We start from the raw sequence: 17,737 nt of genomic DNA, 5'->3' as shown, positions 1-17,737 counted from the left end.
CCAGCACCCTAACAATTTAAGTCACCTGAGGGTGTAGGTAGTGTCTGTGGGCCATCCGAAAAGGGTATCTACTGATTTAGAGATATTAAGAGTGTGTATTTTAGTGTTACTATTATATTGCTCCCTTCTGATGAAGACCTATTCTAACTGACTGATAAATTAATAATTGTTTATTCAAGAAACCTTGAGTGTAAGAGTTTATTTGAATACTTGTAACTGTAAATCTCTGTGTAACTCCACTACAGCTCACATTGTCCCCGTCTTGAGATAAGCCTGGCTGCTCAACACGCTACCAAAACTGCATAGTACAAGCTTATACCAAAGGTTGGGTTACCTATACCTGTAGTCAGAGTTGTTTGTAGTGTTTCCAGAGGGTACTGCATACAAACTTTGCCTAACACTGTCACGGCTGCAGACAAGAACACTGTCAAAGAACAAGGTCTATTCCAAGGCCTCAATGCATTGCACTGGGACACAGACCTGCAGAATCACTACCAAAGGTTTGGAGTCGATGCAGAAACGATCCATGACCCCATTTAAACATGGAGATGAATCGCATCCACAGGTTTTGAGGAGGACTGCGTTGCACTTAGTCTTTCTTTCTACATACTTTTATTTGACATATAAAGTCATTACATAAAAACATTAAACCAAACGCTATAAAAATGCACCACATAAAAACAACATAATCGACAGGAGTATTTGGGCAATTCAGTTTTGTCGGGAAAATAAAATATGTTTATTACACAACTTTAAAGTGCATCCCATAGAGGAGAGCCCTGCTCGCAGCCTCTACGGTTCCAATTAATTCAATGTATTTCAGGTGCTATTTAATTAGCTTCCTCTTTAGCAGCCATGATCTATGAGTATATCTAGCTACTGCAAAAACTACAGCTTGATGGGTACTTTGTCTTGGATATCTCTTATTCGAGGGAGATTGGGTCCTCCGACGTATTCCATATCTATGACAGTAATCGCCACAGCTGTGCTGCTTCGGAAAATCTTTCTGCATCCTGCGTCGATGATGTCGATACACTGTCTTCGAGGGACTCTGTCGAGCCGACGTCACTGGATGTTATAAGTAAGATGCACGACGCCCGTAGCCTCCGTTCCGTTTTTTCCGCGAACGTGTTCGCTTCAGAGATCTCGGCGCGCCTCGATTCTACTGAATCCTGTTCTTTCGGTTCTTCAAACCTGTTTCTTCATTGCTATCGATATGTCTTCGGCTTCTTCCACCCCGCGGTCCGGGTTTAAGAAGTGTCGGGTGTGCGGATCCAAGATGTCGCTGATGGATACGCACAACGCTTGCCTCTGGTGCCTCGGGGAAGACCATGATATGGTCGACTGTGTCGACTGCCAATCGCTCACATCGAAGGCCTTGCGGGAGCGTAAGAAGCTGTCGATCGGTAAGGTAGCCAAGCCCCGGAAGTCGCGTTCCACTGGTCTTTTGACGGACGATTCGAGGGGCGACTCTCCGCATCGTCGTCGTGAGTCTGGGGGTTCTTGGTCTGGGAGTCGGTCCTGCCATTCCTCTGCCTCTTCGAGGCACTCCAGGAAGCACCGTCACAGGTCGCCTTCCCCGTCCTCTTCCGAGGACTCCACCCGTCGGCGGGTTGCTTGTCCCAACAAGCATTCCACTCCTGAGGAATTGGATTCCTTCCGAAAGGAGATGTTGGTGATTTTTCAATCGCAGGTCTCCGGTCCGTCCACGCTGTCTGAGGACGCCGGTCGTGGCCGTGCTAGAGACACCGCTCGTACGCCTTCGGGCTCGAGCAGTCGTCGCGACCACCTGGGTGCCTTTGTGGTCCCGGTCGGACAAGGATGGTCGCTCTAGACATGCCAGTGCCAGGTGCCGGTCCTCGACGCCCTCGAGACCGCGAGAACCTGTGAAGTCTTCAAGGAAAACATCGACACCGGCGGCGCCGAGGTAGTCGACGGACTCTCTCGAGGCCCCACCTCCGAGGAAGTCGTCGGCGCCCAGGCTGTCGAGAAACCCGCTCGGGGCTCCGCCCTCGAGGCCTGTGTCGACGCCGTCGAAGCTGTCGGCGCCACGCTCAAATAACGATTCCGTCGACGCCTTTTGAGGCGGCTTTGTCGGAGGTACCCCATAGCACGGTGGCACCCCCCAGAAAGGCGCTGGCCAAGGCTAAACATGTCTTTGTGCCTTTTTCTGTACCCTCCTTCCAGCCTATGGATTTTATTTCTGAGGTGGATGAGGGGTCTGAGGAAGGTGAGGTTCCTGCAGAGGTTCATGATGACCTTGTTTCTGGTCATAGTCAACTTGAGGACCTGCGTCAGTCGCTGCACGACGCCAGTGGTCTAGACACCTCTCCGGAGGTGGAGTTTGGTCGGCCGGAGCCTGGCACGCATACCGAATCCTCATACCGGCGCCTCATGTCGAGGGTCACGGATTACCTGGGGTGGTCTGCCCCCCCTGGGGATTTTCAGCAGGATGACCTGACTGATATCCTGGACCAAGGTCCTCCAACTGACCCGGTGCTGCCATTCCATATGGCCTTACAGAGAAGGGTGGCTGCGTCTTGGACTGCTCCGGAAAGTCTCCCGGCAGTGAGCTAGTCCTTGCCGAGGAAATATCGACCAGCCAGTGGCGAGGCGACCCCTGCTACTTGACCACGCACCTTACTCCAGAGAGTTTGGTGGTGCAGGCGGCTACGGCCCCGGCAAAGCAGACGTCGTACCCTACCATCCCTCCTGATAGGGACGACAAACGTTTTGACGACTGGGCGAAGAAGGGATTTTCTTCTGGGGGTATGGCGCTTCAGGCTGCCAACTCTGTTTGTGCCTTGTCTCGTTTCACGCACACTCTGTGGAACTGTATTTCCCTAGCGGCTGATCATATTCCCGAAGGAACGGGATGGTTTCCTTGCTATCGTGCAGGATGGCAAGGATGCAATGTGTGAATCCATTCAGTCGGGTCTGGACATGGTTGATTGCGTCAGCCGGTCCATGGCGGCTAGCACCGTAATACGCAGGTTTGCGTGGTTGCGGAAGTCGGGTTTTGCTCCTGATGTGCAAGCCCGGCTCCTCAACATGCCCTTTGATGGTGACCATCTTTTTGGCAGCAAGGCTGATGAGAATCTTGAGCGGTTGCAGACCTCCAAAGCTGCAGCAAAGTCATTGGGCGCTGCAGTTCGCCAATCTCCGCCTTTTCGTCCTAGGGGACAGCAATGGAGGTGGAGGTTCCTTTCGATATTACTCGTCCTTTAGTAAATCGAGAGGAGCTGCGAGTCAAAGGGGCAACTGGAGGAGTGCCAGAGGTGGAAAACAAGGTACTAGAGGTGCCAAGGCCGCGCAAGCAGTTGCCACTTTGCTCTCAGGCACTGCCACAGCCGTTTCAGCTCAGTCATGAGGCCTATGCTTCTCCGGTTGCAGGTAGGCTGGCGCAGCATCTTGTTGAGTGGCGTGCCATTACTTCGGATGTGTGGGTTCTAGAGATCATAGCCCACGGCTACTGTCTTCCTTTCCGGCAGAGGCCTCACGACAATCCACCAGGGAATCTCACTTTGAAGAGTCTGAATCCGCTCCTTGCGCAGGAAATTCAATCCCTGCTGGAGAAAGGCGCCATAGAACTGGTGCCTGTACCGGAGAGGAACAAGGGATGGTATTCCCCTTATTTTTTGATTTCGAAGAAAGACTGAGAATTGAGACCCTTCATGGACTTGCGCGGTTTGAACAAGCTCCTCAGGAAGGGCAAGTTCAAGATGGTTACTCTTTCAAGTCCTCCAGGCCCTTCAACTTCAGGACTGGTTGCTGTCTCTCAACCTCAAGGACGCTTTTTTTCATGCACCGATCCATCCCAAGCACAAGAAGTACCTGAGGCCAGCAGTTGGCGATTCGCACTTTCAGTTTCGGGTCCTGCCGTTCGGATTGACCTCCGCCCGAGGGTTTTCACCAAGCTGGTGGTGACGGCGTATCTCAGGAAAGGGGGGATTCACGTCTACCCCTACCTGGACGATTGGTTGATCAGAGCGTGCTCTCCCAAGCAAGTCCTGGATCATCTGTCAGTCACCTGCCACTCCCTTCACAAGCTGGGCTTCTCCCTGTACTTAAAGAAGTCTCACTTGATGCCAACTCAGTGGCTCCAGTACATCGGAGCAGTGCTCGACACGTCCCTGGGGCAGTGTGTTCCTCCCCAGGTGAGAGCTCTCCACATTCAGCACATGGTGCACAAGTTTCAACATGCCCAGAGTCTCCCAGCGTTCGAGTTCTTGAGGTTGCTCGGCCTCATGGCATCCTGCATTCTTCTGGTGCCAGATGCCAGGTTGCGGATGAGATCTTTGTAATGGGCTCTCAAGCTCCAGTGGTCACAGTCCTCCGGCAGGATGTTGGACCTCGTTCAGGTGCCGCCCTCGGTCGCCCAGGACCTTCTGTGGTGGGCCGTCGAAGGCAATCTGATGAGGGGGGCTCTGTTTTGGCTGCCCTGGCCGGAGGTGACGATCGTGACGGACGCGTCCCTCACGGGATGGGGAGCTCATGCCAACGAGCTGACAGTCAGCGGTCGTTGGTCTCTGGAGTCCAGACTCCATATCAATCTGTTGGAGCTGAGGGCCGTCAGGCTTGCCCTGAAGGCTTTTCTGCCGACTGTGCGAGGAAAGAATGTCCTGATTCTGACGGATAACAGTGGCCATGCACTACCTCAACAAAAAGGGGGGGGGGCAGGGTCACTTCCTCTGTGCAGGGAGGCGATGCAGCTCTGGTTCTGGGCCATCCAGCAGCAAATTTCGATCTCAGCAGTTCATCTGGCCGGAGACGAAAAAGAGACAGCGGTCGCTCTGAGCAGGCAGAGTGCGATCTCTCACGAGTGGGAGTTGGCTGAGGAGATTCTCCTGGAGATCTTCACCCTTTGGGAGACCCCTCAAGTGGATCTCTTCGCCTCCAGTGTCAACCGGAAGTGCGAAAGGTTCTGCTTGCGGGAATTTCCTCCAAGAGGAGCATTGGGAGACGCATTCGTGGTGGAGTGGTCCTTCCCACTGCTGTACGCGTTTCCTCCAGTCACTCCAGTCATCATCATCCCGCACGTGCTGCGGAGGTTACGGAGGTTTGGTTCCCGGATGATCCTCATTGCTCCGGCATGGGCCCGGAGGATGTGGTACACGGACCTTCTTGACTTGTCCATCTGCCCTCCACGTCGTCTTCCCTACCGAGATGATCTGCTCTCACGGGATGTGGGGGGTCAGGTTCTCCATCCAGAGGTCAGATCCCTCAACCTTCACGCTTGGCTTCTGAAAGGTTGAGGTATAAGGATTGGGACCTCCCTGAGGATGTAATGGAGGTGTTGCTTTCGGCCAGACAGCCGGAAACAAAGTCCCTGTACCGTTGCCGTTGGAGAAAGTTCTGCGACTGGTGCAGGGTTAAGAATGTGGATCCTTTTTCATGTGACATTCCTGTGGTTCTGTCTTTTTTGCTTTCTTTAGCCCACAGGGGCTTGCAAGTGGGTACCATTAAAGGTTACCTGGCGGCGCTGTCCATATTTAAGCGCTCGTCTGAGAAGTGTTCTTATTTTAAAATCCCTTTAATTTCTCAGTTTCTGAAAAAGGGTGGGATTTGAACCTTGTTCTCAAGTTTCTAATGGGTGCTCCATTTGAGCCTTTACATTCTTGTCCTTTGAGACTGTTGACCCTGAAAACTGTGTTTTTAGTTGCGGTTACTTCCGCACGCAGAGTGAGTGAGTTACAGGCACTGTCTGTTAAGCCACCATTCACTGTGTTTCATAACGACAGGGTTGTCCTTACAGTTCGTCCTTCTTTTCTTCCGAAAGTTGTGTTGGATTTTCATTTGAGCCAGAAAGTCATTCTTCCGGCATTTTATCCTCCTCCGCATCCTGGTAAGGATGAGGAGAGGCTCCATAGGTTAGATCCTAGGAGAGCTTTAAGTTTCTACATTTCACGCGTGTCCCGGGTCAGAGTGGACGATCAGCTCTTTATTGGTTACCCTGGAAGGCGTTTGGGACAAGCTGTGACTAAGCAGACTTTGTCTAGATGGATTATCTTGGCAATTTCTGAATGTTACCGCCTGGCAGGTAAGGACCCTCCAGTTGGCTTACGGGCCCATTCGACTAGGGGTATGGCTGCCTCTACTGCCCTGCAGAGGGGTGTTCCTATTCGTAACATCTGTGAAGCAGCCACTTGGGCGATCCTTTTCTCTGCAATTTGATTGGGCATTCTAAATTTGTATATTCTAAATTCTTTTCCCACCTCCTTATGTTGGGAGTCTGTCATAGATATGGAATACGTCGGAGGACCCAATCCCCTCGAAGAACAAGTTACTCTCTTACCTCGTAACGTTCTTTCGATGGGATGGTCCGACAACGTATTCCATATCGCTCCCTCCCTGCCTTTCCCGCTACAGAATTTGTTATGTGATCGCAGCTTACGTTTCCGCATGGCTTTCTGTGGTCATACTGGCAGTAGATTGGTGCCACACGTTCTGGGAAAAACTACAACTGAGGCTACGGGCATCGTGCGTCCTACTTATAACATCTGGTGACGTCGGCTCGACGGAGGCCCTCGAGGACAGCGTATCGACGTCATTGACGCAGGACGCACACGCAAAAGGTTTTCCGAAGCAGCACAGCTCTGGTGATTACTGTCATAGATTTGGAATACGTCGTCGTTGTTCTTCCCGCTTCTCTCAGCACAGGCTTTAAGTATGCTTTCCTCAAGTGTTTTGTTTTCTCGCATAACAAAAAAAGTGTCATAGTTTCTACTTCTTCCCCGCCCTCCCCCCCACACCTTATACACTTATCAGAGTTCGATTCTTTCCAATTGGTCATAAAACTTGCCACTTGGAGGGTCTTCAATCTCACTTGGACATAAGAGAGATTTCTCATAAGGAGGAGAGATATCATCTTGGTAGTGTTTCCTGCCCAGCGACCAAAGTTCGAGATATGCCGGGCGCAGTTTTAGCTTACTCGCATTTGGTCCCTAGTTTTTTCTATAGCATGTGACCTTATCTCCTTTCTAATGCCCGGTAACTGGTCTTGGGGGTTCTCCCATAGGCTAACACCATCCAATTCCCGGAGTGTCTTCTTTACATGATGGACCCACTTTAGAGATCACCCTCTCCAAGGACATTACATGGCTTAATGCTTCTCTGTATACCGCCAGACCCTCCTGTTTCCACAGCCATAATAAGACAGGGCCTAGCGACGCCAGGGAAGCCACTGAAGTTACCTCCAACTGTAGAACCAAAAATGCATATGGGGCACATTTAGTTAGGAGAACAAGTTTTTTTTCAGGAATTTAGCCTCAATTGAGGACAATTTTTCCACTTTTCCATGCCCCCGCAGTTCATCCTGTATAAGGCGGCTGGCACTGCCTGTTTTCCATGCAAATCTAGCAGTGGGGTGATTGCGCCACGGCTATGCCTTGCATGGAATGCAACTATAGACGTCACCCCCCCCCGCCCGAACCTAACAAGTGTGGTTGCAGAACGATTCACTTGAGCAGCCCACCCCTCCTGTCTCGTCGAACCGGATCCCCAAGTAATCAAACTCTTTAACCTGCTCTAATTGATTTCCTTTCACCCCCAAGTTTAAGGATCTACTTTTCGCGAACCTAGGCCTGAACACCATAGCTTTTGTTTTATCAGTGTTCAGGTGCAGCTCCAATTCATTGCACTTTTGTACAAACAATACCAGTGATTTGGCCAGCCGTTGCCGGCTTGTTTCCAGGATTACTGTATCATCTGCGTAAAACCGAGCAGGTATTTTATCCTTATAAAATTTGGGACAATCCTGGGATTCTGTAAGCAGAAAATCTATAATTTCCTGCATTGCCGGGTTGTTTCCAGGATTACTGTATCATCTGCGTAAAACAGAGCAGGTATTTTATCCTTATAAAATTTGGGACAATCCTGGGATTCTGTAAGCAGAAAATCTATAATTTCCTGCATATATAGATTAAATAAAATGGGTGCCATAGGGCGCACTGTACCTGATTCACATTCGTACAGAAACTCTGACCAAGCATTCAGTTCAAACGTTTCCTTTTTATTTTCGGGCCAAGAAGTGCAACATTTTGACACCAGTCAAATTGACTTGCTTGCAAAAGCAAACTGCAGGGTCTTCAGTGGCAGTGTCCTCAAGGCCACAAGTAGGAATACAAGCACACTATTCCCAGACACCACAGTCACTTCAGCATTCCAGGCTAAAGAGTGAGAAGAATTGTCCTCCTCCTCGGATCATATTAAGTAAGTTTTAGAGAAAGAGATGAAAGCTGAAGAGGCTGATACGGAGGCCCCTCCTATTCCGCATGTACCCCTTTGGATAAAATGTCCAAAATGGCAACCTTCCTTCAGGAAAGGCCTGACATCAAGCAATAGCTTCCAATGGAGATACACACCGAGACACCTCCTAATGTAGCTTGTAGAGATTTTAAACATCCAGATGACCTATAAAAGGAAGATGAAGTTACATAGTGTGAGATATCTGAGGTGGCAGATGACCCGGTGGATCCAAAGGTTTACCCATGGATCCTGCAGACAATAGTGAATCACAACTTGCAAATGCACCGACAAAAGATTGGGGTGGTTACACAGCCTACTTTTTAAATGCCATTAAATAACGAATTAACATGCCCATGAAAATGCCTGCATTTACAAGGGCTAGTAACATGCAAATTAAGTATAAGCCTGTACCATGTGATGCTGCTTATATTGGGAGCAGAGGGATGATTCACAATACAGACTCTCTAGTCATTCGAGCGCGGAAAAGATGCAAGACCCCACTTTCGGCCTCGGAGCAACCACCCAGAGAGCAAAAGTAAAATTATATACATCAGAGGGTACACTTTTGTTACCTTGGCAGCTTATAGTGTACATTGCCCCAATGCCCCATCATAATTGAGTACATTGTAATAACCTACAATATCTAATAAGGTATGGCAGCCTCCCTGCAGGAGAGCATTAAAGCCAAAGATCAAGGTCAACTATCTGCAAATGCAATAATAAATAATGTTCTTAATGCTGCAGCAAAAGCATGCCAGCAAGTTGCAGGGTTGACTTCAGTACATGGGATTCCATCTAGTGTTTCTTGAATTGGAGTGATGCTCAAAAAAGAATTGCAACCCCTTGGTTTTGGTCCCGCTTGTTGCGTAGTATTGCTTTGGAATTGCTCAGTGTGCCATCCTTTTCTCATCGATGGCTAATAAGTGTATCTCTTGTAGAAACACTATTGATGCATGTAAATCCCCTAGCTGTTTTTATATAGACCAGCGTTTTATTGGTGAGTTCAGACCCTGTGTGTTTAATGTTACAATATTTATTTCAGCCATTACCAATCGTGTGTCCTCTTCTATTTCGTGTCCATCCTATGCCATTTGTTTTACCCCTTGGTATGTATTGAGTCATGAGTTACACTCTCTGTACTTTAAAAAACTGAATTCAACCCCCCCCCCCCAACATTCGTGCTTTCCATGCACTTTAACTCTAACCGTTGTTTGGTCCATGTACCTAGACCACAATGGCTTTCATCCGTGCCTTCTTTCTTGTTTGTCCTGGATAAACCTGTGTTCCGAGACTTTCTCTGGAAGTGAGTCCAATGAGCCCGTAGCATCATCTGTGCTCATCAAGTCTGTCTCCTCCTCTTTCGTGATGTGATATGTCTTGTCCTGGTACTCTAATCGTATCCCACAGGGGAAGGTCCATCTGTACCTAGCTCCTTTATCCCGCAGCCAGCTGGTCGCCATTCAAAGTTGTTTCCGTCTCTGGAGCGTAGCCTGTGCCATGTCCTTGTAGAAAGTGATACGTATATCTTTGTATTTTAATGATTCCATCCCCCTTACCGCCTTCATTATTCGTTCTTTCACTTGATAAAAATGCAATCACGTGATCACGTCAGGGGTCAGATTATTTTTCTGTTGATTGGCATTGTATATCATGTGTGTCCTATCCAGGACAATCGATTCAGTGCCTGTGTCATCCAACACCTGAAGGAATAGTGCTTTGACATATTCTTGTAGGGCCGTTTCTGGTATTGTTGTCGGTATACCTCCAAGTCTGATGTTATTTCTCTGCAATCTATTTTCGCTGTCCTCTTGTCTGGCCACCACCCAGTCCATCTGTTGCTCCACTGCTTCCATACGTTTGGCTAATTCTCCTAGCTCATGTCCTTGTTCACACAGTGCTGTTTCTGGTTCCTCTACCCTATGTTCGATTGTGGACACCGGTTTTGTCAGTTCCGTGATGGATTTGGTGTTCTGTGATGGATTTGGTGTGGCCTATGGCGCCGTCATAGATTTCTTTTCTAATCTCAGCCAGCATGTCTTGTAGATCAGATCATCTCATAGGTGGATCTTCAGTGTCTGCTGTCCAGTCTGGGTTCGCTGGTGAGTGGATTTGCGCCGGAATTTGTATTTGCTTCTTCAACTCTTGGGTTTGCATCATGGCTCTTATGTCCCCAGATATAGGACCCTTGGTTTTGCCCGCGTTCTTCGCCATCCTATTCAAGGGGTGCCTGTCTTCCACTCTTATCTTTTTTTCCCGGTTCAGGCTTCTGTTACCTTCCTCCTTTGTTGTGCACAAGTTCCGGGAGTTCCGGGTAACTGTGCTTGTTTCGCTTCTCAGACTCCTCTTCTAGAGTCGTGGGGGCAGGGTTTCCTTTTGTTTTGTCCAGTCAATGCCTCTGGTGTCGGGGTATCTAATTCTTGCCTCCCGAGAGTATATGAGGCGGTACACTCGCTCACATGTAATTATGTTGTGCCTGCCGTGTATCCTGTGGCTGGTTCTGCTTGTAGGCGACAGAGATATCTCTTTACAAGCTTTTGCATTGCTTCCTACCTTTGTTGGTCTTGTCACTGTTCTTGGGCCTCGCTTTCTGAGGGGCTCAGTGTTTAATGCTTGTCTTGCCCTCGGATCCCCCTCCTGGTGTCTCTGGGAGCCCCCTAAATATGGTTCAAGCTTTGCTTCTGGTGCATTGTATCTTGTTAGGGGGTTCCCTGATCATGAGGCTGGTCACCCGTGGGAATGGCAATCTCTAGTTTTGCTCTTGCTCTTTGAAAACGCATTTGTATGTAGAGCATTCGCCGTGTATCTTGAGGCTGCATCCACCTGAGGTTCAGGAAACAGGCCGTTTCCTTCCCCACCTCTGGTTTACCTCTCAGGTAGCAGGCTCTTATTACTGCATTGTGGTCGTGCTTCTGATGTCTTTGTGTTGCCCTTATCTCTTATCCGCTTTGCTCTGTCTCTGCACCTTTGGATTTGTTCTGTTCTTTTCTCGGGCATTCAACCGGAGTTCTCATATTTCGTTTCCTGGTGCGTCATGTGGGTACTTGTCCCTCATCTGTCCGTGCTACGAGATCCGTGCAGACTGCTTTCCCGATTGATTTCCCCACTTCGCCCCTCTCCTCGGACCTTACGTTGCTCTTACGGAATGGGTCTGCACTGTCAGTGGTGGGGGCTTATTGCACCACTTGTCCACGTATGTTTCGGTACGGGGCTTCTGCTTATCGCTTGCCGTCTCGCTCCCGCTATGTTCCTCTTCATTCGCCGTGCTGGTTCGCTGGGTTTACCAGTGCAGAGGGGGTCACTGCGGGTCTCTCTTCCCAGTGGTTCTGTCGCGTAGTGTGCGAAGCCTCGGGTTCAGAGCGGCGCTCCGTCCGCCATTTTGAATTTCAAGGACCTGAGTCTTTCGTCCTGCTACTCCGCTCCGGAGGGATTTAAATGCTTTTCCACATCAGCATTGCGTGGACCAACCATTCCGATCACCTTAGCTCCGTGTAGAGCCCGTGCAGGCGCCTTTGGAGGGAGAGGAGGGCCTCAGCAGTGGATCAGGCGCCAGAGCTCACCAAGAGACCATGTTCTTCGGTCCTTGGCCTGCCACACCCCCCCCCTCACCCTGTTGGTGCACTCTTAATGGCAAGTTGTTTTACAATATTGCATTCTAATGCACGTTCACAAAATGGATGGGTTCTAGAAATTTAGCTCCCTCCCTGGGCTGGTTGTCCTAAACATCAGTATAAAATAGTGAAGGGAAACCTTCTAGGATTTGCCTCATAGGTATTACCTTAGCCTCCCACTTAAAGGATGAAGCCATAAACCTGTAGGTATTCATGTACGAGAAACCTCAGACCAAATTTTGTCCAGCTCAAACGGTGGATGTGATGATGTTCTCAGAATAAACTCTGGAAACGTTTTTTCCTAAAATTAAGTTGTAAATAACCAGCTGACATGCTTTGCTCAGGTAAATCTGACAAATATTGCTCCGACTGGTATTTATTCCACAGTTGTGGACGTTTTTTTAATGAAACCTATACTGAGGAGGCAAAATGTTACAAATACATTTAGTTCTGTGGTCCTTTCCCCATATGTAGACCAAGTAAATCTGCAGACATTATTGGTGTAAGTTAACATGTAAATGTACCATGTTGACGAGTTAAAAGAAGAGCAAAATTAAAGCTCTCACCAACAATTTAACATTTCCTAATTCTTTTTATAAGCGTGTTTTGAGCCTCTACTCTCGTGGTTACAATGTGAAGTATGGTCCTGCCACCACACGTCTGCCTTTCTATTTGTTTTATGCCAATAAATATAAATCACTAATGAACATGACTACCGAGTTTGAACGTTAAAACAATTTCTGATCCACCATTATATATGAATTGTGAAGATAATTGAGTGTTTTGTAGGAAGCCAAATTTCTTATTCTGGTGAGGCAGCAACAAATGGTATTAAAATAGATGGCTCTCTTTTAAATGGCACCCTGTTAGAAAAGGCAGATCTAATGAGTTCCTTTGAATTGCATCATTTTTACATTTTCCTTCAGATGGATGTAATCTGTTAATCACAGCGATGTGAATCCGCCACTAAAGGAAACTATCATTTTCCGTTGTTGGGTAATGTTTGAAGAGTACTACAATCTTGAAAACATTAGTCAGTTGACTAACAGGGAAGAAAGATGACAGAAAACTGTGATGAAGGCAGATCACTAAGAAAATAAATGTTTATAATATTCTCTAACCTTTTATTTTATTTTATATTTTTCTTCGCGATTTCTTCTGCTTCAAAGCACTGTAATTGTAGGTGTTACTCATTTTAATGGTATTCCATTTATCAGCCTCTTAAGAGGCTGATTCAGGAAGCAACCCTTCCTGAATCAATCTTGTAACTGCAGGCTGCAGACAGATCTCCGAAAAGAAGCACTTAACTCAATGAGCTGTTTTAGGAATGAACACACCATTTCAAGCAGCGTAACCCTGTTTTATTTTATTTGCATAACCTTCCAACTTTTCTTCACTTAACCCACCACTCCCCTTACTCCAAAAGAAAAAAGCTAGATTGTTCAGATAAAGGAATTGCTAAGAATATATTTAGCATGGTGAAAAGTCGATGAGTAAATGGGCCATTCGTTTTGCTTGTTCTCTGAATGGGCACTTCTGGGAGCATTTTGGCAGTAATACTGCACTGGAAGCCTAAAGGGGGAAAAAGACGAAAACAATAAATTGCTGTATAGTTGTACTGTGGCCTCTTTCTTCACCATTAAAACTACACGTTTGCGTGCAGTTCTGATCCCTGGCCTTGAAGAATGGCATTGCCTTTCTCGTTTCCTCAAAAGAGCAAGAGGCATGAATGGAAAATTGCTAAGCTGCAAATTATCTTTGAAGTTGGAATTTCTCAAGAGTTGTCTTCCCCTGGTAAATCAAGTGCTAGAGCCCACTCACTTAAACTTTATTGAATGCTAGTACATGGGGTAGGCAAACTAAACTCCATATGCGTACTCTGAGGAACCTGCTGTGTATGTGATCTATAAGGACGAAACCCACTTTTGGTACACATTTTCTGTAATGTCTACAAGCGAATCTAAATTGACACCACACACTTGGCAAACCTGGTTCTTCTCCTATAGTCTCTTTGCCTACGGGCTTATAAAGTGCAGAACTTCGGTGATAACGTATGCCTATACCTCTGCCAAAGCATAGCTCTCACAGGTTACTCCTTCAGCTATCGCTTATTCCTCCACACATTACTAATGATTGTACTTGAATGTTGGTGTATGGTCAAACCTGTGGAATTTCCAAGAATAATATTCTCCGTACATGCACCAAGCCATTTTGACTTGCCAGCTGCAACCTCTACAGGAGGATATGTTCTTTTAATAATGAACCATCCTTTAAAAGAAATTATTTATATATTTGTATTATTGTGAATTGGTCTGAAATATCCTTTCACATGTTTTAAACAATACGATTGATCATGCAGTTCATCTTAAAAATTACCTATTAATAAAATCATGATTGTAATTCACGCACCATTTCTAAAAACACGTGAAGTGCATTGTGCCTGCTTTCAGTGTCTAATGCTGACAGTATATCCCCACCAAGAATAACCATAAAACTACACTTGCATGGAATTCTCTGAATTCTGAGTAGGCTTACAGCTGGAAAATATCAATGGTGAATCCCATTGTCCAATATCTTTTTAATTACTTTGGCAGTAGCCAAAGTCGAAAGTGTATGATTTCCTGAAAACATTCTACGCCAGAACAAATCGGTCATTTAAAAGTCCATAGAATTAACAAAAGGACTGAAAGGCAGTATGCAGCGTTGTATGGTACCTGACCAGTTGCTCAGCAGATGTCTCCATGATTCTGACTGTCCCAGTTTATAACAGAAATTACATGATGTGATTAGAACACGTGGTTCAGCTTGAAAAAAATGATTCTATAATAAATACTAGGAAATTTGTATAAGTATCCAGGAAGGGAGACAAGTTTTTGTACCTCCTCGTAAACAAGCTTAAAAAGTTTGTAACAAGCCAAAGACTTGTGTATTGATCCAGTCCCAGTGATTTCGATTAACCTGGATAGGTCGCTGAATAAGATTCAAAGGATCTACATTTAGATCATCAAGGAGGGTGTCGCAAGTAGATGTAAGTTCATTCAAGAAGAGCTGTTACCAGATCCACTACAGGATTGTAGATCTACAAACAGTGTATTTTTGGTAGTGGAAAGGAGTTTGGAATAATATTATAACACATTCTGTTGTATACAGGATCTTAGGCCTAGTTTGAATCTAATAGCAGAAACAGGGACCCTGTTTGGGAGACCTAAAACTGACCTCCACAATTGGCCTTCAAGTTACTCCAGAAATGACCAGCAGGACACAAACCATAATTCCAAGCTGTAAATTAGGCTGGGAATTACTTTTCCATTATAAAAATTATTAATGGGATGTAAGAGAAGCAACAGTATCTATAAAGAATGTTTAATTTGTGCCCTCCTTCCCAGTGATGGATACGGACTTAGTGCTGAAAGTCTGGATACAAAATGTTTTACAATCTCTTGATACCTCTTTGGAGAATATACAATAGGAAAGCAATTAAGAAGCAACTGGTGACTTTTGTTTCCGTTTCAAATTATGTTTTTTTCCATGATCCCTTGCACCTTAATACAATTGTTTTGCTCCCCATTTTAGATTGAGATTGAAAGTGGTGCAGAGCTTACAGCAGATTTCTTGTATGATGAGGTGCACCCAAAGCAGCATGCCTACAAACAAGCATTTGCAAAGCCCAAAGGACCAGCTGGGAAGAGAGGACAGAAGCGAATCATCAAAGGTCCGGGGGAGAATGGTGATGAAAGTTAAGCACTCCAAATAATGAATTGGTATACGGGGCTGTGGACAATCAAGAAGAACTCCGGCACCCTGATCCTGCTACAGACCACCTTCATGAACTCTCATTGCATTTTTCTAGTTGATTATCTGCCAGGTTTCCTATTGTGTGGGGATCATTCAGGGGAAGGGATTGGGAGAAGAATGTTTAAACAGTACTGGGTTGTCTTTTCTTTTTTAATCTGTCCTTGTATAATTCCAAAGGTTAGCCATTATTTCACCTAGACCAACCCCACCATTTTTTTGTTCCTCCCTCAGTTAGTCCATATCAGTTTGCATGCTATCATAAGCTGTACGATTATTTTGGCATTGGAATTGAGTGCTCTTTAATGAGCTTGCTTCTTTCCAGTTATTATGATCTTTTCGTCCATAACATTTCTACTTGAGAAGAAGGGTGCTTGTAGCCTTTCCTACTGTGCCCCTGTTACCTTTGACCTAATGATTGTCCATGGTGTCTATTGCCAATGGGAGAGGAGGTGCTATTGATGGCAGCACCTGATGCCTGCGGACATTGTGTTACTTTATGGGTCTGGTTTATGTTACTTGTGGATCAAAGTTTTTGGTTGCTGGTTGGGACTTGGTGTGGATGGGGTCTACTTATTGCTACTCTAACCCTGGGCTTTAGATGGTAGCAGTCAGTCACAGCCATGAAGCCCTTCTTACTTACAATGTTCTTTTAAGTTGTTTGTTTCTCATAAACCGAGATCGTGAAGTAGTCATCCAGGCATGATTCCATTCCTACTACATTCTACCCTTGGTCTGAGACACTGTTTCATGAAATATTCATCCTGCTCTACTCACAGGGTAAATGCATTTTTTACTCTAAATTGTTGCATGGCAATCTTATTGGAGATTGTATTCATTTGCCTGGCAGAATCTGAATACGCTCTGTACAAGTGAGATGTCCATAATTGTTACATTATGGATGCAGTTACCTCTGTTAATGGTTTAAAAAGTAATTAGAGGTGTACCTGCTTGTTACAAGATGACTATAGAAGTGGTTGTGTGCCTCTTAATGATTCTTCTAGCCTTGTGCTTTGGGTGAGTTAATTGGACCACAACAGAGTCTGGTGTTCAAATGTTACAATGTGTCATCGGATAAATATAGCTTATTAAAATGGCTGGCAACTGGTATGGCCTCCTTTGCTTTTGTCTTGGGATTCCTGCCTTAAGAAATAGCCACTGATAAGTATTCATTTATATATGGCGGTGTCCATATATGGTGGTCGCTAATCTTAACTTTAAACTGACCAGTTATCAAAGTTAATGTTGAAAGTCTGATCCCATGTTAACTCTCCACCAATTTAAGGCATCCTCTTAATCTGCCACATATGTTTACCTCCTCATTTTCACCAGTGCTGCTATGTATCAAGTTTCAAGTCTCCTTTTGAGACCTGTGTATTTTGAGGTTGTAATAGATGCGGGTTAATGCCCAAGGTAGTGTGATCTACCACCAGTGGATATTGCGATTCCTGGTACCATTCTTGGTGCTTCTTGTTCGTAGTAGGACAGGTTTAGCAGTCCTCATAGCCAGACCATGTTGTCCTGGACTTTCTGGATGTGGCAGGTCTTCGAAAGGAACCTGCATATGATCTACAAAGTAACCAGGCCTTGGGCGAGTTTGCACATTCCTGATGGAATTGGTATTCACGATAATCTTATAATTTTGGCGAAAGCAGTGGAAAACACATTCAGCATACTGTGTGGTACTGGATGTTGTGTTTTTAAAAAGGAATAAAAACATATTTTTAAACTGGTGTTGGTTCTGTTTTATTTCTGACAACTCATTGTGATACAATATTTGGTCTTTACAATATGTTTGTCCAGTGCCAGTTCCATTTTTTTCCTCTACTTCCTTGTGTTTTGGTGGTTATATTTTTTTAAATGGCACCAAAACCAGGTACAATTGCATTTATTCAAACAACGTCTTTATTTATTTTAAACTACTACCCAGAGAAACATCTACTGTTTAAACCTTTTCTCGAATTTCTAGTCTATCGTTTTTTTCTTAGTTAGATAATGAATTATTGGCACCTTCAAACTGGCTATTTTGTGGAAATCTGTTCTGTCTAGTTACAAAGCCCACTTAAATAAGCAGAGAAACCGCAACAGAA

General features: G+C 45.9%; 1 protein-coding gene across 6 annotated transcripts in view; it reads left to right on the top strand.

Annotated features, from left to right (window-relative positions):
• TWF2 (twinfilin actin binding protein 2) overlaps positions 1–17,380 on the top strand; it is a 471,759-nt gene extending 454,379 nt beyond the window's left edge. For all 6 annotated transcript variants that reach the window (XM_069643998.1, XM_069643994.1, XM_069643995.1 and 3 more), the window contains one exon: positions 15,429–17,380. In XM_069643998.1, the coding sequence (XP_069500099.1) occupies positions 15,429–15,596 (168 nt within the window). In that variant the 3' untranslated portion in view covers positions 15,597–17,380. The remainder of the gene's footprint in view (positions 1–15,428) is intronic.
• The last annotated feature ends 357 nt before the right edge of the window (positions 17,381–17,737 follow it).

The sequence above is a fragment of the Ambystoma mexicanum genome, chromosome 2p (assembly GCF_040938575.1).
Source record: "Ambystoma mexicanum isolate Mex_15411 chromosome 2p, UKY_AmexF1_1, whole genome shotgun sequence".
NCBI lineage: Eukaryota > Metazoa > Chordata > Amphibia > Caudata > Ambystomatidae > Ambystoma > Ambystoma mexicanum.
This window is presented reverse-complemented; position numbering and strand designations above follow the sequence as displayed.